General features: G+C 39.8%; 1 protein-coding gene across 8 annotated transcripts in view; it reads right to left on the reverse strand.

The window, feature by feature from the left end:
- Window positions 1-226: 226 nt before the first annotated feature.
- Window positions 227-25,473, reverse strand: part of LOC109407097 (neuronal acetylcholine receptor subunit alpha-7) — a 349,591-nt gene continuing 324,344 nt past the window's right edge. For all 8 annotated transcript variants that reach the window (XM_062851756.1, XM_062851750.1, XM_062851749.1 and 5 more), the window contains 2 exons: window positions 5,694-5,864; window positions 227-4,137 (listed from right to left, as the gene is read on the reverse strand). In XM_062851756.1, the coding sequence (XP_062707740.1) occupies window positions 4,053-4,137; window positions 5,694-5,864 (256 nt within the window). In that variant the 3' untranslated portion in view covers window positions 227-4,052. The remainder of the gene's footprint in view (window positions 4,138-5,693; window positions 5,865-25,473) is intronic.

Below are 25,473 nucleotides of genomic sequence, written 5' to 3' on the forward strand. Positions count from 1 at the left end.
TTATTATGTCAATTTATTCAATTGTGTCGATATCGAAATTGAGATTTTCAAGAAATGTCATCGAAATTGAACATTTCCAAGAAATGTTTGAGGTCTGCAGCGTCTCACACAGCTGATATCAATGAGGTACAGATACAGGTGGCGCAGATAAACATTGCAAACCACTGGTTGTCTCTTTTGTTCTCCCGCTGATCAAATGCAACTCAATTAGTGACGTCACTAATTGAGTTGCATTTGATCAGCGGTAGTACAAAAGAGACAACCAGTGGTTTGCAATGTTTATCTGCGCCACCTGTATCTGTACCTCATTGAGCTGATATGGCCTTTTACTCACTATCACTCCCACGCAAAGTTTTACGCCTGAGTGGTGTGTGTTTGCTGCCTGTCCTCATTCGTAGCAAAACTCTCTAAAATAAAAACTCTCATTTTTAGTAAACACCCATGCCGCACAGGGACTGTGTTGGAAACACACATTTTTTAAAATTGATCGTACGTTCACATTTTTGCAAAATACCAATATTTTTCGGTATTTGAAGGTGGTTTATAACCCAGTGAGGTTGCCATATCGAAATTATTGCAAAATACATGCTAATGTGAGCGTACGAGCAATTTAAAAAAAATGTGTGTTTCCAACACAGTCTTTGTGCGGTATGGATGTTTACCAAAAATGTGCAGGCCGAACACATTTTTGAGCGTAGCCGTTTTTGCGTGAGCACAGCAGCGAACATTTCATTGAAGATGTGTTCGCAGAGTTATTTATCAGTGCATTTATGCCATCTCGGGTGACATTGGGTACTACCGGCAGGTTCGTTTCCCTCGTCCTGAGGGACTTTCGTCATCCAAATTGTTTGAAAGTTGGTTGTAAAAATCAGCAAAGTTTGGAAATATGTGAGGCCAACTTTTAGTTCAAAAGATTTCAAAAAAACCTGCCATGATGAAGAGAACAGAACTGCCGAAAATACATAAATTCCGTTATACATATATATGTTTTGAATATGTGTGCTAATTCTGCTACTCTATACTTCATGCTAATTCTATACTCATTTTTGTGGACGGCGGTTTGTGTATCTGGGTGACTCCCAGATCGATAATGGTTTTCCTTCTCTACTAACAAGATTCCTTCCTGAGGCAAACGTCTCCACTGCAGCGATTCTCGGTCTCTATAACAATTGGCTGCTTTAGCGGTGTTGAGATAATTCCATATTCGGAATCTGCATGCAAAACTGAGCCGAAATCCAAATTTTCATGAATTTTGGTGGCCGGGAACCTATTTAAAAATCAATTTGAAGTTTGTATGGAAGCGATTTGTCGAATCACCCCTCGTCGCATTTTGTACTGGGTGGAGCTGTCAAACAGTTTCCCAGCTGTCAAAAGGTGTTTTCAAAAAATCTCTTTGAAATTTAATTTAGGTATCAAAATAAAGTTCTAAAAATCTGAAAAAAATCATAGTGGCTCAGAAAAAGGTGCTCTTTCGTATAAAATCGAAAAATCGATTCTTAATTTAAAAACCCAATTTTGTGTCTTCTTCTTCTTCTTCTTGGCGTAACGTCCTCAATGGGACAAAGCCTGCTTCTCAGCTTAGTGTTCTATGAGCACTTCCACAGTTTTTAACTGAGAGCTTCTCCTCTGCCAATGACCATTTTGCATGTGTATATCGTGTGGCAGGCACGAAGATACTCTATGCCCAAGGAAGTCAAGGAAATTTCCTCTACGAAAAGATCCTGGACCGACCGGGAATCGAACCCGTCACCCTCAGCATGGTCATGCTGAATACCCGTGCGTTTACCGCCTCGGCTATATGTGTCTTACTAACATTCTTTCCCATCATCGATGATGACCGTAAGGACGTGGTTGGCACCGTTATTGTCCTCAATATAATTGAGAGCTCTCGAAGTGTGCACATTGAGAATGCTATGCTAGTCCTAAGCCCCATTCATTGCTTCTCTGTGTCATTTAGATTGCTCCGGTAAATCACTAAGTAGCGACTACGAATTGTGCGGTCATCTATGCTCATGCCCATGCTCAATGCTAATTCTACACTCATACCATGAATAAGTTCAGATAATAATAATTAGATAACCATTGTGTCATCCTTACATCATTATATACATTTTTAGTGCAACATCACAAACATCTCTTTAATTGTTACAAACAGATCATTGCGCACATTGAAAAAATATGCGGCGTTACAAGTTCTGAAATCGCTCGGAACAAAATACTAACAGAAAATGTTAAGGTATCGAGCGGTACCGCGTAAAAAAACCGCCTTATTTTAAAAAACGTCGTTAAAAAACGCGTTATTTCAAAACCCGTCGTAAAAAAATACCGAGTTTTTTTTTCAAAAACACGCGCAAATTAGTCAGGATTACATCTAACGTGACTTGACTTTTTTACGACGTTTTTTGAAATAACGTGGTTTTTTATGACGGTTTTTGACATAACGCGGTTTTTTACGACGTTTTTTGAAATAACGCGGTTTTTTTACGCGTTTTTTTACGCGGTACCATTACCGTCGTAAAAAAAACTTCAGTATACAAAATTTCAAGTCAATTGGTTAGAAATTGACTGAGTTATAGCGAATAAATGCCCACAATAGAATCCACTGCTCAAGTGGCTCGAGACCATATTTATTATTATTCCCACATACCTTCAATACCGTATACAAAACAAAAAATAACATCGCAAAATATCACTTAAAAACAAAATATGGTTGTTAACAATTGTTTAAACTATTAGAACTAGTAAATATTATAATATCGACTTATTTGTCTCCACCTTTAATTTATACCGTTGTTATGCTACTCATATATTGATGTGTAATACAATGTGAAAGAACACAATTCTAGATGAATAATATCGTGAGTCATACCATACCTAATACTTATGGTTCAGCTCTGGTATCTACATAGTAGTAAAATATATCAGATATAACTGCAATATGCATGTTCATTTTAGTTTGTTATTTTTGGTAATGAATTCGTTGATACTAAACATAAACTAAGATTACTCAGCAACCATTGAAGACAGCTTGACAAAATTCAAGTCCATATTACCTGTGGAAAAACTCCAAACTAAAAGGACTATTATTTTCGTAGTCTTATAACTCGAAAAAAAAAAAAAAATACTTATAATAGGTAATTATTATGATAATTGATAATATTTAATGCTGCTAGTTCAGTTATACTGAAAACTTCAATTCGTAGCTATTCTGGTTTAGCCGTTTATAATAACAATTCTACTTTGGCATATTTGTATCTAACAATTATATATCGCGCATATCCGAAATATATACGCTATCATTTTCATAATCTTCAAATCAGATGTAACTTTTTACCATCTACATATAGATGACTCTTCCAATACAGTATTGACAATTCCTATTTAAATTGTAACTATGCTAATCTTACACCTAATACGTTTACATACATACAAGGATATACACTCATCCCTATATGTATATAACTAAACATATAATCTGAAAAGAAATAGATTCTCTTCGTTTATTTTATAACCGTATAGTGCTAATGTCATTCATTTCCTGTCGCGATAATTATAAACTACCGTTATTGTTGCAATGATTGATAAAATCCTCCTTTTGAGATGACAACTTTGCCGTTGAACTTAACACTGATGAAGTAAATTCCAAGACGCAGATGCAAAAATAGACATCCTCTTTATGGCTCTCATATACAGGTTTGTTCATCAGTATTTCAATAGTGCTTTGGTAATGATTGCAGGAACAGTTGCTTGAGTTCTCTTGAGGACTTACGATTAGAAGATACTTTCCATCGAATCAGCTTCTTGTTTTTTAAAAAAATATTTTATCGATTCTTTTATCTATACGTATTCATCCGATATTTACTCATGATGTTTTAGATTTTGTCGTTCATCATTATTTGTCGGCAGTTTTTAACTGATCGTTTATTTATTAAAATCTATTTTAATAATCTAATTAACTTCTAACTTGATTTACATGTCCCATTTTAAAAAATCTTATAAATTTTAATAGATCACCTATATAACAAGTCCTTATATCAAAATTTAATTCGTTATTATTGCACTATTATGTGTGGAGCCGATAGTAACACAGTGACTGTAGCGATAATCGTAAATAACGTGAATACAAAAAGGCAGAATCTGAAATTTAGAAAAAAAAAATATTTATTGTAGTATACGATATTATTATTACCAGTTTATTTTAAGGATTCTTCATTCTAGATAATTTCACTATCTACAAATAACTGCTCCATGTACAGTAATCCGGGGTAACATTGAGCATTTTTTTCGATCTTTCTTCTATAATTTCCTTGCACAAGCCAACGTTACATGTTTTAAACTTCTAAATCAAATACTGGCCTTCTTAGTACGTGCTAAGCTACTTTGAAAAGTGATCCGAAACTTTTTAAGACGTTTAAATAGATGTTTAAGCTGATTTTGAGTTTTGTAGATTTGGGGTAACGTTGATCATTTAAGTGAACAATTTTCATGTTGAAAACATCTTTACATACTAAATTTGGTGTCTCTCATTTTAAATATGTGGCTCAAGTTCTAGCAAGTTATATACTTTTTGAGTTATTTGAGAAATTTAATTTTCTTAACCGTGATAATCGTCTACAGTAGGTAATTTGCTAAAAATTTTATGACTACGTCTTTTTTAGGAAAAGAAGCACTTAAAAATTTCGCTAATGAAATTTAACTCTCGGATGTCACATTGAGATATTACAGTGAGTTCGAAACACAGATTGTATCTAGTATTCATGCTACGCATGAATGTTTTCATGAATTTGATATCATTTGGTAGCTACAAAACAACAGCTTACGCAATACCATTCATGAGCAGAAACAGATGCCATGAAAATTGTTTGTTTGAACATTCCATGAGGTGGGTCAAGTCGATCAATGTTACCACGCTGGTCAATGATACCCCGTGTTACGGTATATATGAAATCACTTAATACGTGGCAATCTGTAGTGCAAGATATCAAAACCTTATATCCAAAAATCTAATCTAAAATAACATAATATGGGCTATATTTTCATAACCTGCATTTTTTCACCAAGGAAATTTTGATATTTCTTAGCATTTGTTTTTTTTTTTCGTTTTGGTTTACCTGTCATTGTTGGTTTGCAATCAGTAACACGGAAGCAAAATGGAAAAGGTACTCACACTCGCACGCAGTGTTTTCACCCGTGGTAGCGTATAGGGTACTCACTCCCACAAGCCACCGCTTGAGACGAATGGCCTGTCAGCATGAGTAGTGTGTGGATGATTGGGAATGAAACTTGGTTGAGTCGCTCACGAATGGAGCTCTCAGGCTCTGTCAGTTCTCACCAGTGCTGAAAATTTCATTTCGTCATATCTTAATTCAACCACCTACAGCTCATTTTAAAAGCTGAACCTGAGAACATGGTATATGAAAAACTTGTGCGGCTAGACCAATTCTGCAAGAAGGTCGCGGAAGTCAATTTGCGGCCTTCGACAAAGTTTTTCGGAATATACTTTAACGTCATAAGTTATATGAGAAATTTATGAGAAACATGCAAAAAAGTATGTTTTTCCATACAAAATTCCATACAAATTTGCACAGTTGCACAGTTATTATGGACGCTAAAGGGAATTGAAAAAAAAAAATGTTTTAAAAAATCGACCTGTTGACCCAGTCTAAGCTTAGTTACCAAGTATGCATATTTACCTGTCAACAACCATAGCGGCGAATTTCCAGTCACTGATTAATTCTGCTTCTTCATCAGCTTTCCTCATTCTATTCGTTATGAATTGCAATTCCTTCAGAATGTAGTGCAAATCTTTATGCGAGCACCCAGATATTGCATGATGTTCTTCCACAGTGGTGGGCCTAGAAAACCTAATGGAGCAAAGACACTCTAATTAGTTTTAGAATGAGAAGTGGATGGGGTTTTGTCAGTCTAAGGTGTTATGAGAAATAATCAACAATCATATAATAATTACCTGTGCACGAACTTTGGTCTGGCTTGCAGTCCTATACAATTGGTGTACGAATTTATTTTCTTTGCTCCAAATTTCGAGCTAAGAAAATAAATTCGTTGGCCAATTTACTGAGATGGCAAGCCATACCAAAGAACGTTCAAAGGAATCTTTACAGTCGAAAATCGCACGATATGATAATTATTGTGGAGCCTCCTGGCCATGCGGTTACAGACACCAAGCTCCCAATCACACCATGCTAGGGAGTGAGGGTTCAATTCCCGCTCCGGGCGATGGAACTTTTCACGAGAAATGTTTTTTCCCTAATCCACTGGTGTGCTTCGTGTGTCCGTTGTGTAGTGTAAAATTGCATTCAGTCTGTACAACCCCTGGCTGTAATGGAACACTCAGCGCAGCGGACACGGCTCTTAACCGACAGACCGAGTGGACACCATCACGAGATTCGTGATAACGAAGAAAGATACACGGATTACGTTCATTTACAATATCTATTTGGGGCAACAGACTAGTACGGACTAACAATCATTACAAACATACATGGTCAAGTAAATAAACACTCATTAGCTATTATGCTTCGGGGTGTCCATTAATTACGTAAGGGTTTATGGGGGGAGGGGGGGTTTCATAAATCTTACGCGCCATACAAAAATATTTGGGTCCTCATACAAAAAATCTTACAAGGGGGGGTGGGGGTGTCGAAAAATCGTGAAATTTCCCTTTCGTAATAAATGGACAGCCCCTTCGTCAACTCAATAATACAGATACAAACACACCACTTCACTCATAACACTTCACTCATAACAGTGGGCAGACACAACTTTACTCCAACAGGCTGAAGACGGTGTCCGTGTCTTTTAATTATCACTATGTTATTGTGGATTTACCGGCTACTTGTATTCTACCGGTTACTTAAGTAGCCGTTACAAAGTAGCCGTTTTCATATAAAAATCAACTTGATTGTTAAAAAATGAATGTCGCAGAGTAGCTAGTGGCAACGAGGAATAGCGCATACAATAAAAAAGTTTTAAAACATGTTTAAATTACTCTTTTTATAAAACGGCTACTTTGAAGGCCATACTGAAGCGACCGGTAGAATACAAGTAGCCGGTAAATTCACAATATTTTCCGACAACTATAGAACACAACCCCCTGCAGAAAACGCTAGTTCTTGAAGCCTGCCACCTTAGGATTGGCGCTAGTGTTGATTGTATTGTTTACCATGTTTTGTAAGCTCCATTCACGCAGCAAGCATGCGGAAGCGGCAAATACGGTAATGATAATATAATAGGTGAGACTAAAACTATATTTTGTTTAGTAAACTTTCTGACGGGCTTGGTGGTCTAGTGGCTACCGCTTCTGATTAATATGCAGAAGGTCCTGGGTTCAATCCCTGGCCCGTCCCTTTCCTCCTACTTTGTATCTTTCTATATACTTTCTCTCTGCTCTCTACATATACAACTCATGTATATAAACATGTTCATAGCTGCGTCGCTAGAACAGAAACGGGTTGAAAAAGCCGTTTCCCTTCCTTCCAAACTTTCACAGCACAGTGTCACAATCCTATTAGAAAACGCCTATAAGTTATGCAATCAAGCGAACTGTGCCGCACATCTTCAAAATAATAAAAACACACAATTCTATCACCTTCCCCTGGTATCCACACCCCAATGTGTGAACCTTCTGCCAACCAATTCCCACCAACACTCCAACATCCGCATGAATTTGTGCTGGCGCAGAGGTATATTCGGCCACATGTGGATACAAACGATTGCAATCATCACTTCCTTACCCCTTCCCCACATTGACCTGCAACCTGACGTGGCAGGCGCCATTGTCGCCTAAAAATAGAAGATCATCAATGCTCACACACTGAAGATGCCTGCTAGTCCCCGGCAGTTATCTCATTGGGCCTTGTGTGAGTGTAGCTGGTCTGGCGATACTGGAGTAGCATCTACGGGCGGTCAATCAAGCTCAAGCTCAAGCTTTTGTTTAGTAAACTTTCTAAGACCACATTCAATGTTCTTCCATTAAGCATTAGACCTCATATGACATGAAGCAATACGGAGCCGGATACGAAAATAATTATGTTTAAAGAAAAATAAATGTTTTTATAGCTCAAAACAGTTGTATATGTGGGTGATAAAGACGCAAGATTGAGACTTGTTCGCTCTAGGATAGAACGGAAAGCTACTGCAGCTGTCTAATACATGTTTTTAGTAGGATTATCATCGGTTGCTATCAGCCGGCCACTTTGATATCTTGGCTAGAAAATATCAACATATACCAGATGTCCACGGTTTTGCACCGATTTTTAAAGCACTCTAACGTTACAAACATGCTTACAACAAACTATTCGCTCCTAACATTGAATGATTTTAGATCTGACAACATTGACAGCTGCGGTAGAGAACTTTGGGTGTCGCAGAGTGGACATTTTTTTCTAAAAAATCGCAATGAACAGGTAATAAAGTTTTGTGTTTTGGATAGAGTGATCAATTGTTTATCATTTGATGGGGAATTTCGCTACTAGGCAGCAATAGTTACAAATTTGCAGTAGCTTGCAAATGATTTAAATGTTTAAAAATAAGTTCAACAAGCAGTAACTGTTTTACCTTCGGATTTATTTTGGTCAAGTCAAATAGTAATCAAAGACCAATATATTAGTTACACTTGTACACAATTTTATTTAATTTTTAACCCTAACATATAGTTAACCGTTTAGGCCGCGCTTCATCAAGCAGTTGAAACTGCACCGCGTTTGCGCTGTGTACGACGAGCGAGGTTTTTGGAGGTGATGTACTTTTTACAACTGCGCGCGTCCTGAAGGGTTAATGAACAATAGGGATGTTTAAAGTATTTTACTACAAACGCTTCGTGAAAAGTTAACCAATCAAAGCCAAATTTCTACCTCTTGTAGCTAACTAGTTGAGAAAATAGCGGTCAAATTTTGAGAATTTTCGGTGCACTTTATGCAAAGTTTCAGCCTGTGAAATTTGTTTAGCTAATTATTAAAATGTGCATGCTTTCAAAAATTGTCAACTAACGCCGCCTAGCAGCAGAAATTCGAACCAAACAGTAAGTATTCAGAGAGCCCTTAATCTACCTAACAATGTTGTCGAAGACACCATCTTTCTAAAGAATCAGGATGCTGAGATATGTGAAATTTATAGTTTGTTTGCTCTCAGCACCGCCTAGCGGTGAAATCACGAACCATATGGCCTATTATCTAAAAGTCCTTGACCAGCTGAACAGCTTTGCCGAAGAAACCAACTCTCTAAGTAATCAGGATCCTGAGATATGTGGGATGGAAATTTTGTCAGTGTTGCATCTACATGTCTTAGATATCATATACATCACAGACAAACAGATGTGGCACTAACGAAATTTCAATCTCATATATCTCTACTTAGAGAGTTAGTGTTTTCGACAAAGTTGTTTGGCTGGTCAAGAACTAACAAATTATAAGACTAAGGATTCAAAACTCCACCGCTAGGCGGCACTAGGGAGCAAACAAATTTCAAATTTCACATATCTCAGCATCCTGATTTTTTAAAAATGATGTTTTCGGCATTATTGTTTGGTAGATCAAGGGCTTTCAGAATAATAACCGTTTGATTCGAGTTTCTGCAGCTAGGCGGTATTAGTTGCAAATTTTCGAAAGCATGCCAATTTTAATAATTAGCTTAAACATTTTCAATAAGTTGTAATTTCTTATAAAGTGCACTAAAACTCCTTAAATTTTAAATGCTAGTGAATACTAGTAGTTCTCAATTAATTAGCTATAAGTGGTACAAATTTGGGCTTGATTGGTTGATTCTAGACGAAGTTAATGCGTTTCTAGTAAAATACTTCTAACTTTACTGACATTCACTAAACTACTATATCATTTACATTTACATTTATTATTACTGTCAACAGGTAAAATACACACCCCAATGACGAATACTTAATATTTAACTACTTAAAACTAACATAAAATCCTCTTAAATATACGGGAAACATGAAAATCAAAAACTAGTGCACATACTCTGCAACGGTTAACTATGCTGTTATAGTTGGTTCTAGAGTAATTCAAACTTAAAAATGAGTGCGACCGTAGACTACGTCTGCGAGTATTTATTTTAATTTTCCCGAGTAACTCAGTACAGTCGATATTATTCTGCAAGAGATCACCGATGAAACATGATTTGGCAACATTTCTCCTTGCTTGAAGAAGTTCCAGGTTAATGAGCCGACAACGGTCTTCATAGCTGGGCAAGTTAAAATGATCTCCCCAGTAAAGAAATCGGAGGGCGAATCGAACGAATGCTGTATTGCTTCGATTCGTTGGATATCAGACATGTAGTACGGTGCCCAAACTACAGAGTATACAGAGTATTCTAAAATAGGACAATATATGTATGACACATGATGTTTGAAGGACAGCTTGCTGTCTAGCATAACTCCCAAATCTTTAACTGTAGTCTCACGTTTCAAGCTACTATTATCTGAGTGGTAGTTGTGTTGACACGGCAAATGTTTTCGACCAAAAGATATAACCGAACATTTCGAAGCATTCAATAGCATCCTATTACGATGGCACCACTCAGCAAAAGTATGAAGTTCCTGCTGCAGGAAAGACGCATCATTTGGAGTTTTTATAACCTGGTAAAGCTTCAGATCATCAGCGTACGATAATGTTAAACATTTCAGGATAAAATTGACATCGTTCATATACATAAAAACAAAAACGGTCCAAGATGGCTTGCTTGTGGGACACCAGAAGTGACCAAAAATGGCAGTGATGCATGATCACCAATTTTAACTAACAGACTACGACCGGTCAGATAAGAACGAAGCGAGTCGAAATCCAATTTTTCAAATTTGGCAAGGGCAATCGCATGGTTTATTTTGTCGAATGCCGCGGAAAGACCTGTATAAACAGCATCCACTTGATGACCCTTTTCCATCTCACGGAAGATGAATGAAGTGATCGTTGCCAGATTGGAAGATGTTGATCGCTTGAGCATGAATCCGTGTTGGTTCTTCGAATTATACTGTGCACACTTATGAAACAAATTTTCGAGAACAATTAGCTCAAACAACTTGGAGATGGCACTCAGCGAGGCAATACCACGATAATGAGCTACGTTCGTTCTGCAGCCTTATGGTTAATTTAGCTAAATGAAATGAAATTTTGAACATTTATGACTAATATATTGGTCCTCAGGAAAGATTTGACTCAACTAAAATATGGTCGAAAGGAAAAAAGTTACAGCTTGTTGAATTATTTTTTAGACATTCCAATTATTTACATGCTTCTAATTTGCCCCGTGGCAATTTTTTACAATAAACGACTTATCATGACCTACCAAACAACTTTGTCGAAAAGAACATTTTTGTAAGCAATCAGGATCTTGAGTTATAAAATTTGCATTCTTAATAGCCCCCGGGGGGAGCGACACTAGTTTTGCCAAGCCGAAAACCCCAAAAAAAAAACGAAAAAAGTCGAAAAAAAAAACCGGTAAAACCCGCAAAACTTTTACGGGTTTTCGCGACTTTTTTGGGCTTTTTTCAGCTTTTTTGAGGTTTCTTGGCTTGGCAAAACTAGTATCGCTCCCCCTGTTAGCCCTATTTGTAGCAAATTCTTGAAACGGCCTATCAACTGTAAGCTCTTGGATTTCCAAAAAACTTTGCTGAAGAAACAAGATAAACCTTAGGATGTGATTCCCCGAAACACTTTCCCACGTACGCTTCCGCGGATTTTCGTTTGTCTGGAGATTAAGGACAGACTTGTTAGAATCCCAAAATGGCCACCACAATGTCCGAGTTCGACACCTACTCACGATTTTGAGGGCACAAATCTCGTCGTAAACAAAATCAGCGCACCTGAGCTTCTCATTTTAAGCTTATTACAAGTGAGCAAGAACAGAATAATAAAATGCATTATTGTTTGAAGCTTGCTTCTTGAGATTTGTGCGTCTGAAGTTCTAATGCACTGTTGAAGCGGGAATTCAAGACGTTTGTCCATAAAGCAGTCGTGTGGACAAATCAGCACCACCTGCAGCACCATATTTTTGACTTCAATCTCATTGTATGTGGATTTCGGTACTTACTTCGCCCACTTTGTTTCTAGCCATGAAGGGCTATCCGGCTCGCAGAAATGAGGTGCAGCCTGTTTGGCGCCACTTTCACGCTTGCTCTGTTATAAGCCTGTGTTTGGGGCCATTCATAAACCACGTTGACTTTTAGGGGGAGGGGGGTCTGGCTAAAGTCTACGCTCCATACAAATTTCAAAATTTTTGTATGGACAAAAGTCTACGAGGGGGGAGGGGGGTCTAAAATCGCCAAAATTTGGTCTGCGTGGTTTATGAACAGCCCCTTTTGTGTGTTTGCTGTTCAGCTCTACTACTATTGTTTCGTAACATGTGAAGATAGGATGATGGTGAAAGTACGTACTACTAAGGTTGTCAGTAGGCGAGTTGTTAATTGAACCTATCGTTTGTTTGATGAGTTGCACCGGTGGTGTCATGCTACACGATAAGTTTTCATCTGCAACAACCAGGCAGCTAATCAAAGCAGGCATAAATTAGTTTGATTAGCAAAATGCAGATGTAAACAATAGAAAATCGAAAATTTGGAGTGGAGAAAGCCCCGGAAAATAGTGCTGGAGGATTCAAGCAAGGAAATGGTGGACTTCGCTGAAGAGTTCTCCCGACGGATTTATAGAGGATTCCTTGCAAGAATCTATCCTGAAATTCCCCCGAAAAGACTGCTGTAGAACATTTCCAGCAGAAATAACTGAAAGATTTCCAAGCGGAAATATATCCTGATATTTCTCCAAAATGTCTCACCGGGGATTTTTCTAGTAATTCCTACCGAAAATTTCTCCAGGAATTCCCACCGGGAATTTCTCCATAAATTCCTCCTGGGATTTTACCTGAGATTCCACCTGGAGCTCCTCCGGGGGTTTCTCCACGAATTCCTCCAGAAATTTCTTCGGGAAATCTCCTGAATTTTTTTTCGGGAAATTCACCAGGAATTTCTTCCGGGATCACTCCAGGAATTAATCCGGAAATTCTCCCAGCATTTTTGTTTTCTGAATTCTCTAAGGAATACCTCTGTGGAGAATTCCAGGGATTTCTCAAGGAATTCCTACCAGGGGTTTCTCCTGGAATTCCAACCGAAGATATTTTCAGGGATTCATCCCGGATTTCCTCTAGAAATTTCTTCACGGATTTCTCCAGGAATTTCACCGGGGACTCTTCCAGGAATTCCCATGGGGATTGCTCAAGGAGTTCCTATGGATATTTTTCCAGCATTTTTTTTTGGTGATTCCTCTGGTGAAAACTGAATTTCTCCGGGGAATCCTCCAAAAATTCCCCCGGAGATTCCTATAGAGATACCTTCGGGGAAATCTCCTGGAATTCCTCCAGGATTTTTTTTTTTCCAGGAATGCCTCTGTGGATAACTCCAGGAATTTCACTAGATATTCCTCCGGGTATTCCTCGAGTAATTTGTTCGAGGATTCTCCCAAGAATTTCTCTAGGGATAACTCCAAGAATTCCTCCGGGGACTCCTCCTAGGGTTCCTCTGAAAATTTCTCCAAAAAATCCCACCAGGAATTCCTCCACGAATTCCTTCGGGTAGTTCTCCGGCATTATATACTGAGATTCTTCCAGGAATTCTTCCTGTTATTTCTTCGGGAAATCCTCCATAAATTCCTCCAGGAAATACACCGGGGATTCTTTCAGGGACTCCACCGGGGATTCCTCCAAAAACTCTTCCTCCAGAAAATCCGCCAGGGTCTCCTCCAGGAATTCTTCCGAGGATTTCGCCAGGGGTTCCACTGGAAATTCTTCTGGAGATAATTCCAAGATTTCCTCCGAGGATTTCACCAGGGATTTCTTAAGAGTTCCTCCGGAGAATCCTCCCAAGTTTTCTCCGAGGATTCAGGGATTTCATTAGAATTTTCTTCAGGATCGAAACGTTGGCAATGGTATAAATTTATCAACGCTTTTTTGCAGTGATTGAAAGCCGAAATACTCCATAACTCTCTTCGGGTATTCCTCTACGAAGCAATCCTCATTGGAATTTCTGAAGTAATCCCTGGAGAAACTCATGGAATAATTCAAGGAGGAATTTCTTAAGAAATCCCTAGAGGAATTCTTGGAGTTATCTCCAGAGGAATTCCTGGAACGATCCCTGGAAAAATGGCTGAAGGAATAACCGGAGGAATTCCTGTTGGAATTCTCGGAGGAACCCCAGGAGGAGTTAATTCAGGAATCTCCGGTGTTATTCCCAGAGGAATTCCTAGGAGAATCCCCAGAAAAATTGCAGGAAGAATACTCTTAGGAATTCTGGGAGGAATGCCCAGAGGAACTCCTTGGAGGAATTTCTGGAAAAATCCGCGGTGTAATTTCTGGAGGAGTCGCTGGAGGACTTCTTGACGGAATCCCCGGTGAACACCCCAGAGGAGTCCCGAAGGAATTCCTGGAGGAATATCTGGAGAAATTCGTGGAGGAATTCCCCGAGAAATTCCTGATAAAATCCCCAATGAAATTCTTGGAGGAATACCGGGAATCCCTGAAAGGTGAAATTTCTGGAGAATCCCTGATGGAATTCCTGGAGGAAATCTTAAAAGAAATCCTGAAGGAAATTCTAAAGGAATTCCTGAAAGAATCCCTGGTAAAAATTCCAAGACTTCCTCCGGGGATATCTCCAGGAATTTATTCAGGGGTTTCTCCAAGAAATCCTACAGGGATTCCTTCAAAAATTCCTCAAAGGATTATCCCAGGAATTTATTCAGAGATCTCTTCAGGAACCCCTTCAGGGGTTCATCCAGGTAAATCTTTAGACATTCCTTCAGGAATTCCTTCAGAGATTCCTCCAGGAATTCCTCCAGAATTCCTCCACAAAATCCTCCAAGAATTCCTTCAAAGATTCCTCAATAGAATTCAATCAGGGATTCCTCCAGAAATTCCTTGATGGATTTCTTCGGAATTCCTTTAGGGATTCCTTCAAGAATTTATTCAGCAATTTCTTCAGGAAATCCTGCAGGGATTCCTCCAGATATTCTTAAGAAATTATTCCAGGAATTCATTTAGAGATTCCTGCAGGAATTCCTCTAAACATGACTCCAAGAATTTCTTCAGGGATTCCTCCAGGAATTCCTTCAGAGATTCCTCCAGAAATTCTTTCAGAGATTCTTTCGACATTCTTTTGAAGATTCCTCCAGAAATTCCTCCGGAGATATCTGCAGGATTTTATTCAAAGATTTCTCCAATAATTACTCCAGAATTCCGGATAAGAAGAGATCGACTGTTGCGATCTATAGAGTTACTAATTTCTGTATAGCAGTCTTGGGGAACTAAAGCGATAGTTTAAGATTCTTCCCTTTTTTTTTCTAAAACTATCGTTTTAATTCCCCAAGACTGCAGTGCTGAAATTAGTAGCTCTCCAGAATTCCTCCAGAAATTCCACAAGAACTTTCTTCAGGGATTCCTTCAAGGATTCCTCCAGGAATTCTTTCATGGATTTCTCCATGAATTCATCCAGGGATTCCTCCAAGAAATCCTGCGGGAATTCCTTCAGATATTTCTTCAGGGATTCCTCCAGAAATACCATCAGAGATTCCATCAGGAATTCCTTTAGAAATTCCATCAGGAATTCTCTCAGGGATTCCTCCAGGAATTCCTTTAGGGATCCTATCAAGAATTCCTTCAGGGATTCCTTCTGGAATTCCTTCAGGGATTTCTCCAGAATTTTTTTTCAGAAATCCTTCCCGGAATTCTTTTGAAGATCCCTCCAGAAATTTCTCCGGGGATACCTCCACGAATTTATTCAGAGATTCCTCCAGGAACTCCTCCAGGAATTACTCCAGAATTCCTCCAGGGAATCCTTCAAGGATTCCTCCAGGAATTCCTTCATGGATTTCTCCAAGATTTCATTCGGGGATGCCTCCAGGAAATCCTGCTTCAGATATTTCTTCAGAAATTTCTTCAGAGATTCTTCCAGGAATTCCTTCAGAGATTCCTTCAGGAAATTCCTGGAGGAGTCCCATGTGGAATTTCAGAAGAAATCCTCGGTTGAATTCCTGGGGGAATCCCCGGAGGAATCTTCAAAGGAATTATGGGTGGAACCTTCGAAGGAATTTTGGTAGGCATCCCTGATGGAATTCATGCAGGAATCCTCGGTGGAATTCTTGAAAGAATCGCCGGTAGAATTTCTGAAGGAATCCTCGGAAGAATTCCTGGAATTATCCTCAGAAGAATTCCTGGGAGAATCCCCGAAAAAAATTGCTGGAGGAATACCCGGAGAATTACTGGAGGATTCCAGCGAGAATCCCCAGAGGAATTCCTGGTTGAATCCCTGGAGGAATTCCTGGAAGAATTTTCGGAGTTCAGAGGATTTCCAGGAGAAATCTTCAAAGCAATTCCTGTTTGAATCGGTGGTAAATTTCTGGAGAAATCTCACGAGGAATTCCTGGAAAAATCCTTGAAGGATTTCCTGGAGGAATCTCTGATGGTTTTAGCTGATGGTATATCTGATGGAATCCCAGGAGAAATTCCTGGAGGAATCCTCGGAGGAATTCCTGGAATTATCCCCAGCGGAATTAAATCCTCAGAGGAATTTCTGGAGGAATCTACCCAAAAATTACTGGAGAAATCCTCAGAGGAATTCCTGGGGGAATGCCCGGTAGGAGTTCCCGGAGGAATCCATGAAGACATTCCTGGAGGAATCGTGGTGAATTGGTGGAAATTTCTGGAGAAATACTTGTAAAGAATTACTGGAGGAATCCCTGAAGACATTCCTGGAGGAATCCCTGAAGACATTCCTGGAGGAATCCCTGAAGACATTCCTGGAGGAATCCCTGAAGACATTCCTGGAGGAATCCCTGAAGACATTCCTGGAGGAATCCCTGAAGACATTCCTGGAGGAATCCCTGAAGACATTCCTGGAGGAATCCCTGAAGACATTCCTGGAGGAATCCCTGAAGACATTCCTGGAGGAATCCCTGAAGACATTCCTGGAGGAATCCCTGAAGACATACCTGGAGGAATCCCTGAAGACATTCCCGAAGGAATCCCTGAAGACATTCCCGAAGGAATCCCTGAAGACATTCCCGAAGGAATCCCTGAAGACATTCCCGAAGGAATCCCTGAAGACATTCCCGAAGGAATCCCTGAAGACATTCCCGAAGGAATCCCTGAAGACATTCCCGAAGGAATCCCTGAAGACATTCCCGAAGGAATCCCTGAAGACATTCCCGAAGGAATCCCTGAAGACATTCCCGAAGGAATCCCTGAAGACATTCCCGAAGGAATCCCTGAAGACATTCCTGGAGGAATCCCTGAAGACATTCCTGGAGGAATCCCTGAAGACATTCCCGAAGGAATCCCTGAAGACATTCCCGAAGGAATCCCTGAAGACATTCCCGAAGGAATCCCTGAAGACATTCCCGAAGGAATCCCTGAAGACATTCCCGAAGGAATCCCTGAAGACATTCCCGAAGGAATCCCTGAAGACATTCCTGGAGGAATCCCTGAAGACATTCCTGGAGGAATCCCTGAAGACATTCCTGGAGGAATCCCTGAAGACATTCCTGGAGGAATCCCTGAAGACATACCTGGAGGAATCCCTGAAGACATTCCCGAAGGAATCCCTGAAGACATTCCCGAAGGAATCCCTGAAGACATTCCCGAAGGAATCCCTGAAGACATTCCCGAAGGAATCCCTGAAGACATTCCCGAAGGAATCCCTGAAGACATTCCCGAAGGAATCCCTGAAGACATTCCCGAAGGAATCCCTGAAGACATTCCCGAAGGAATCCCTGAAGACATTCCCGAAGGAATCCCTGAAGACATTCCCGAAGGAATCCCTGAAGACATTCCCGAAGGAATCCCTGAAGACATTCCCGAAGGAATCCCTGAAGACATTCCCGAAGGAATCCCTGAAGACATTCCCGAAGCAATCCCTGAAGACATTCCTGAAGGAATCCCTGAAGACATTCCCGAAGGAATCCCTGAAGACATTCCTGGAGGAATCCCTGAAGGAATTTCTGAAGGAATCCCTGAGAGAATTCCTGAAGGAATCTCTGAAGGAAATCTTGGAAGAATCTCTGGAGGAATTTCTGGAAGAATCTCTGAAGAAATATCTGAAGCAGGATTTCCTGGAGGCATCCCCGAATGAAATCTTGGAGAAATCCATGAAGGAATTCCTGGAAGAATCCTTGAAGGAATCCCTGGAGGAACTCTGGAGGAGTTCCTGGAGGAATCTCTGAATAAATTCGTGGAGGTATCCCCGGAGGAATTCCTGGTGGAATCTTCAAAAGAATTCCGGAAAGAATTCCTGAAAATTTGTTTTGGAGGAATCCCTGTAGGAATTCTTGATAGAATTCCTAAAGGAATTCCTGGGAGAATCCCTGAGAGAATTCCGAATGGAATTTCTAGGGGAAATCCTGATGAAATCTCTGAAGGAATCTCTGAAGGAATTTCTGGAGAAATTCCTGAAGAAATATCACAGGATTTCCTGGAGGAATCCCTGAATGAATTCATGGAGAAATTCATGAAAGAATTCCAGGAGGAATCCTTGAAGGAATCCCTGGAGGAATTTCTTGAGGAGTTCTGGAGTAATTCCTGGAGAAATCTTTGAATGAAATCCTGCAGATATTCCCGAAGGAACTTCTGGATGAATCTTCAAAAGAATTTCGGAAAGAATCTCTGAAAGAATTTCTGGAGGAATCTCTGAAGGAATTCCTAGAGGAATCCCTGAAGAAGTTCTTGGAGTCATGTTTAGAGGAATTCCTGCAGGAACCTCAAAATGAATTCCTGGAATAATTTCTTAGGAATATCTGAAGAAATCCCTGCAGGGTTTCCTGGAGAAATCGCTGAATAAATTCCTGGAGAAATCCATGAAGGAATTTCACGAGGAATCTCTGAATGAATTATATTGAGGAATCTTTGAAGGAATTCCTGAAGAAATCCCTGGAGAATTTTGTGGAGGAATTCTGGAGGAATTCCTGGAGGAATCTCTGAAGGAATTCCTGAAGGAATGTCTAAAGAATTACCTGGATGAACCCCTGAAGGGATTCCTGAAGAGATCTCTGAATAAATTCCTGTAATATCCTCTGAAGGAATTTCTAGAGGAATCCCTGAATGAATTCTTGGAGGAATCCCTGAACAAAATTCCTGGAAGAATCTCTGAAGCAATCCCGGAGGAATCACTGAATGAACTCTTAGAGAAATCCTTAAAGAAATTTCTGAAGAAATTCCTGGAAGAATCCTTGAAGGAAAATCTGGATAAATCCCTGAGAGAATTCTTGAAGGAATCTCGGTAGGAATTCCAAGGAGACTCTCTGAAGGAATTTCTAGAGGAATCGCTGAAGGAATCCTTGCAGGATTTACTGGAGGGATCATTAAATGATTTTTTGGAGAAATATCTGAAGGAATTTCTCGAGGAATCTCTGAAAAAAAAACCTTTTTGGAATTTCTGAAACTATCCCTGCAGGATTTCTTGGAGAAATCCCTGAATAAATTCGGAGATATCCCCGGAGGAAGTCCTGGAGGAATATCCGTAGAAATTTCTGGAAGAATTTCTCAAGGAATTGCAGGAGGAATTCTTGAGGGAATGACTGGAGTTCTTGTAGGAATCTTGGGAGGAAACCTTGGAAGAATCTTTGAGGAAATCCCTGGATGAATCACTGGAAAATCCCTGGAAGAATCCAGTTTTATCAATAGTGATTTTCCTGAGCATCATTGTAATTGGTATGAAAAACCATAACATTAAACTGTGTCATGCCTTGTTTTATCCGGATTATACTAAACCCAGTTTCAGAACATCCACATGTGGCCAATGCACTCACGCGCTGATTATCGCCCTGCTTGTCAGATTCTATATGAAAAATCACGGCATTTTAACCGTCGATTCGAGCCTTTACCGAAAATCTGTATGTGTCCCCTGTGGATTCCTTTCGGAATCGGTTACATGTCCCGCAATGGCCATGATCTGATTCTTGGATTTCAGAAGGGGTGGGAGCGTGTCAAACCAAATTTGGAACGATCATGCTGGAGCAAAAAAATTGGCACCGCTCATCATCAAATTCATTCATCAGACTTTTGGTGAGATTACTAAGGCCTGCCCTGACAACTGTCAGCTGTCAAATTTGTGCATCCTACCTTTCGCTCTCCTTTGTAGCTCAACAGCTCAGCATGATCCACCTTACGATGGGTTGATGAGCTGCCTGGTTGTTGCAGATGAACAACTTATCGTGTAGCGTGACATCGATGTGGTATCATCGATGCAACTCATCGAACAAACGATAGGTTTAATTAAGAGCACACCTCTGGAGGATTGTCCAGAGAGAAATCTTGGACGAATCCTCAGATGGAACTCCTGGAAAAAATTCGATAGGAAATTTCTGCAGGAATCCCCAGAGCAAAGTTCTGGAAAGACGCCAAACGTATCTCCTGGGGAATCCTCGAAACGAACTTCCGGGGGAATCTCCATGGGAACTTTTGGAGCAATCCCTGGAAAAAGCATCCGGAGCCTCCGGACCGGAGGAATCTTCAGAAGAAACTTGAATCCCCAAAAGGAGCTTCTGAAGGATTTCCTTAACCCCAAAGGAATATCCTGGAGCAATCTCCAAAGCAAATTCCTGGCGAAAACTTCAAAGCAACTCTCCGGCGGAACCACCAAAAAGAATTCCTGGAGGAATTGTTCACTATGAAAATTCCTCCATGAATTCCTTCTATGGAAACCCCAAATGGAAATCCTTTCAGAATCTCCAAAAAAAAAAATCACTACGAGTGCGAATTTCTGGTGGAGTCTCCAAAGGGAATTCTTGGCGGAATTTTCAGACGGAATACCTGCCTGTATTTCTGGAGGTAATTCCTGGCGAAAGTCCTAAACAGAATTCCCGGCGGAGTCCCCAGACGAATTTGGCTGGAGTTCCCAAACGGGATTCCCGGTGGAATCTCAAGATACCAGTAGATTCGGACGGAATCCGCAGCTTAAAACCGACAGAATCCCCAGACAGATTTCCTGGGGGAATCCAAAGAGAAAATTCCCAGTGGAATCTCCAGAGGGAATTCCTGGCGGAATCTCTAGAGGGAACTCCCGATGGGATACACAGCTGGAATTACCGAAGCAATACTCAGACAGAACTCACCCCAAAGGGAGCTCCTATCAAAGTCCCCCGAAAGGGTTTCTGGCCGAACTACCACAAAGAATTCTTGGCGGATAAATAACACCCGGGAAACATTCAAATCTTTGATGTTGATTTTCCTACTTGTTAGTATATTTAATTTAAAAATGGGTTACCTTGATTTCCCGTGAAATAATCATGCATCTAAGCATGCAACATTCGAATGAATCACGGGCAACAAAAAAACTGACAGCGCAACAAAAAACTGACAATGCAACTCACCAAAATTACTCATCAAAGCCGTTTGTTGGATTTACCAACACAGCTAGTGTCTGTACTCTTATTGATTGTGTTGGGTGTGTTAATGATGTGACATGTTTCGAGTGTTGTTAAGCTCTGCAAACCCCTGTGTGTAACCTTTTTGATCAGATTAAGAAAGTGAAAATTGAAAATCACTGGAAGCGCAATGTAATACGCTTCCAATTCCGTGAAACAAACCTGTAACGTACGCGCTCACTTCCACTATTGATCGTGCGGTGCACTAGAGCAGGTTTTATCTTCAATATTTGATTTTATTGCGATTATAAATTATATCTGGAACTTGGCCTGCTTCGCTTCAACTTAGTGTTCTTAGAGCATTCCACAGTTATTAATTGAAGGGTTTTCGTTGCCTACCATTGCATGAATTTGTATATTGTGAAGCACAATAAACTATGCCCAGGGAGTCGAGAAAATGTCCACGACCGGAACGGAAATCGAACCCGCTGTCTTCGGATTGGCGATCCATAATCTTAACCACTAGGCTAAATGGAGACCCATGTTTATCCAGATATTTTTGTTTATTTTACATGATTTAGTGCTACAGATTTCCTCTTTTCGTCCTTTGGGTTTGTTTGTGTATGTGTATAATATGTGTTTTGTGTGTTTTCTTTGTGATTGTTACATTTTTTATATTTGAAATATCGTACCGTAAAACGGGGTATCATTGATCAGCGGGGTAACATTGATCAGCTTGAACGACCTCGTGAAATGTTCAAACAAGCATTTTACATTGAATCAGTTTCTGCTATCGCTGCTATCCAACCCTAGAATATCATATTGAAGCAATACAGTGATTTCGAACCTCGTATTGTATCTAGTATTTATGCCAAGCATGAATGTTTGACAATGTATCTCATTGTGTTACGAAACACAGTTATGGAAACATCGATTAATTTCAATGTTTATGAAATATAATTTTCATGAATTACATGTCATTTATTAGCTAAATAATAGCAGATAACGATATACGATTCGATATCAGAAACTGATTCAATGTAAAATGCTTGTTTGAACATTTCATGAGGTCGGTCAAGCCGATCAATGTTACCTCGCTGATCAATGATACCCCGTTTTACTGAGTGCACCTGTTCAAAATTCTGTAAATTCTTACAAGAAACTAGGTACAACATTTTGTAAAAAAAAAATGTTCAAATGGCTAAATTTGAGGGTTACGTACAAAAGGCTGAAACACGAAAGGCTGAAATAACAAAATGCTGAATTACGAAAGGCAGAATCACAAAAGGCTGAAATAACATAAGGCTGAAATAATGATTCGACTAGTTTTCATACGGCGAGCCTAAAGGCAACACTAACATCACAGGCAAACAGACATAACACTCTAATTATTCATAGCGTCAAGGATGGGAACACTCACTTGCAAAGAGTTACACTCACTTGCTGTTTTCTCAGCTCAGAAGCGTGCGATCAAGAAACAATGTATGGACGACTTTTTCCTTGCGGTTTTGTCTAAAAGTTTGCCGAATAGAGTAGGGGTCGCACACGCATACCGAAGTCGTCGGGGAGCTGCGAAGGCAACTCTCCACGAGGTGAATGTAAATTACACTCACCTCGTGGAGAGTCGCTTTCACAACTCTGTCACGCCTTTAGTATGCGTGTGCGATCCTTATTCCATTCGGCAAACTTTTAGACAAAACCACAAGGCAAAAGTCGTCCATACATCGTTTTTTGATCGCACACTTCTAAGCTGAGAAAACAGCAAGTGAGTGTAACTCTTTGAAAGTGAGTGTTCCCATCCCTGCATAGCGTACACTGATATAATGATCTTTATGAAAATTTGCTAGTTGGCCGACCACTCATCCCTGACACTTACATTGGTTTTGCTTGAGTTTGACATTTGACGCACACTACCGCTCATTGGTTGATGGCTCATTGAACGAACATGCTTCCATTACTATGTTCGAAATCGGAAAGCGTTAGGACTGTTTTTCCGCACTAAAGCATGCATTATTGATCGCCTACATAACTATGACAGTATTTCGCCAAAGAATAGCATATATTTAAAAGAAGGAAAAATCTCTGATCACATTGTTAGCAGCTGTAATGGCAACCAATCTCCATAACAGCATGACTCGAAAGAATAGCTCATGCTCAGAGAAGGAAAAATCTTCAATTGAAATACCATCAGTCATTTTTTGTGTTAGTTGGTATGCATCATTAGCCTCTTCACTAAGCACATTCTATGACTAGGACTCATATATATAGCCGATCTGGTTAGCGAACGAGTAGTCATGCTGAGGGTGACGGGTTCAATTCTCCCTCGGGCCAGAAACATTTTGTAATGGAAAATTCCTTGACAACCGCGGGATAGGGGAAGGAAGTGTTGATGTAGCACTTATTCAAGAGGCCTCTGACTCAGTGACACTCCCATAAATACTACGGAGTGGGTGGTTGGGAGACGTATTATGTAGGTCAAGGATTCGCCTGAAGAGCTGGTATGGACCCACGGCAATGAGAGTCTAATAGAGGTGGGGAAGAAGATACTTCGTGTGCGTGAGATCCGTGTCTGGTGCAAAACATGTCGCTACTACAAGTAAAGCGAGCTCCCATAAGAACGCGTGTCAAATAGTGACGTCATTATTTGTGTTAACATTTTTCTTTTACATAGCCATCTCTTCTTCTTCCCCACCTGTAATATATTCTCATTGGACCCACGGCATTGGTGTTCACTTGGTTAAAATTTTATCTTTTGAAAGCCGGCAATCAAAAGACATTTTTTTTCTTTTTTTGTTTAAATAATTATGTTTCTGCTCAGTGAGAGGCCCAAGCTAGAGTTGGGCAAAACAGTACTTTTTAGGGAACCATTCTCAATTGAACAGTTCCTTTGAAAGAACTAGTTCTTTTGAACCGTTCTTCCGTTCAGTAGTTTATATGCTTGTTCTGTAAACTGAAGTTCGACGTTTGTACGTTGCCGTGTTATTTACGTGACCACATTGTCACGCATTGTGTATTGATTCATTATTTTCCAACTGCAGCTTTTCGACGGGCTGCATGTCATCGGAGTTTTATTTTCCAAAATGGTTGAGTAGATCATCTACAACATTCGCTTTCTCAGAACCCAATATTCACTCATTGTAAAAGATGAGATGATACATACTGTTTTCCCGTTTTTTTTAGAGAACGGAGAGCTACCGTTCTTTTCAAACGAACGACAGTTCAGTCATTCTCTCCTTAGAACTAGTTCTTCGGAACCGTTCGCGAACGGTTCGCCCATCTCTAGCCCAAGCAGAACCGATCCCTCCAGGGTCATCGGAACACTATAATAAATGTTTGAAACGCGTGAAAAAAAGTTGGCGATCCGAGAAATTCAATTACATAAAAAAACGCGAAAACAACGAAAAAAAAAATCTCAATTTATTTTTAAAAAATCACGTAAAACGAGTTGAACGAAAATAAAATCAAAAGATATTTTTTCAATTTTTTTCAGCTCAGTGCGAGGCACAAGCAGAACCGATCCCTCCAGGGTCATCGGAACTTTGCTATAAATGTGTAAAACGCGAGGAAAAAATGGCGACTTGAGAAATAAAAAAAATAAAAGAAAAAAAAACAAAAAACATCTCAATTTATCTAAAAAATAAAAATAAAACAAGATCGCGCAAAACGAGTAAAAAGTTGGCGATCCGAAAAAAAAAATGATTTTTCTAAAAAAAAAAACACATCCACACCCGCGACATTACGACAATCGGCTCGAAGAAAAACGTCGCGGACAACGTGGTCTACCCGCCACCGAATGATATGGCGATCTTGACCCATCAAAAAATATGAAGGATATTTCGTCGTCCCGACTGCAGTGTTGCCCGCTTGTACATCTGGAATAGAAAATAGTGTTAAATGGTGATAGGCTCACAACAGTTACATAATTTTCGGAAACAAATCTCTCTAGACATAGACAAAATTACCTGAATCCTCCTAAAACAAATGGTTTATTAACAAAGAAAACCATAATACAAAAAAAAGTAGACCAAATTGTGATCTTGGAATTTTCCTGCATTAAAATTAACAAAGCTAAAAAAATACAAGATCAAAATTTGTCATTGTCTTACGC

Source organism: Aedes albopictus, chromosome 2 (assembly GCF_035046485.1).
Source record: "Aedes albopictus strain Foshan chromosome 2, AalbF5, whole genome shotgun sequence".
Classification (NCBI taxonomy): Eukaryota; Metazoa; Arthropoda; class Insecta; order Diptera; family Culicidae; genus Aedes; species Aedes albopictus.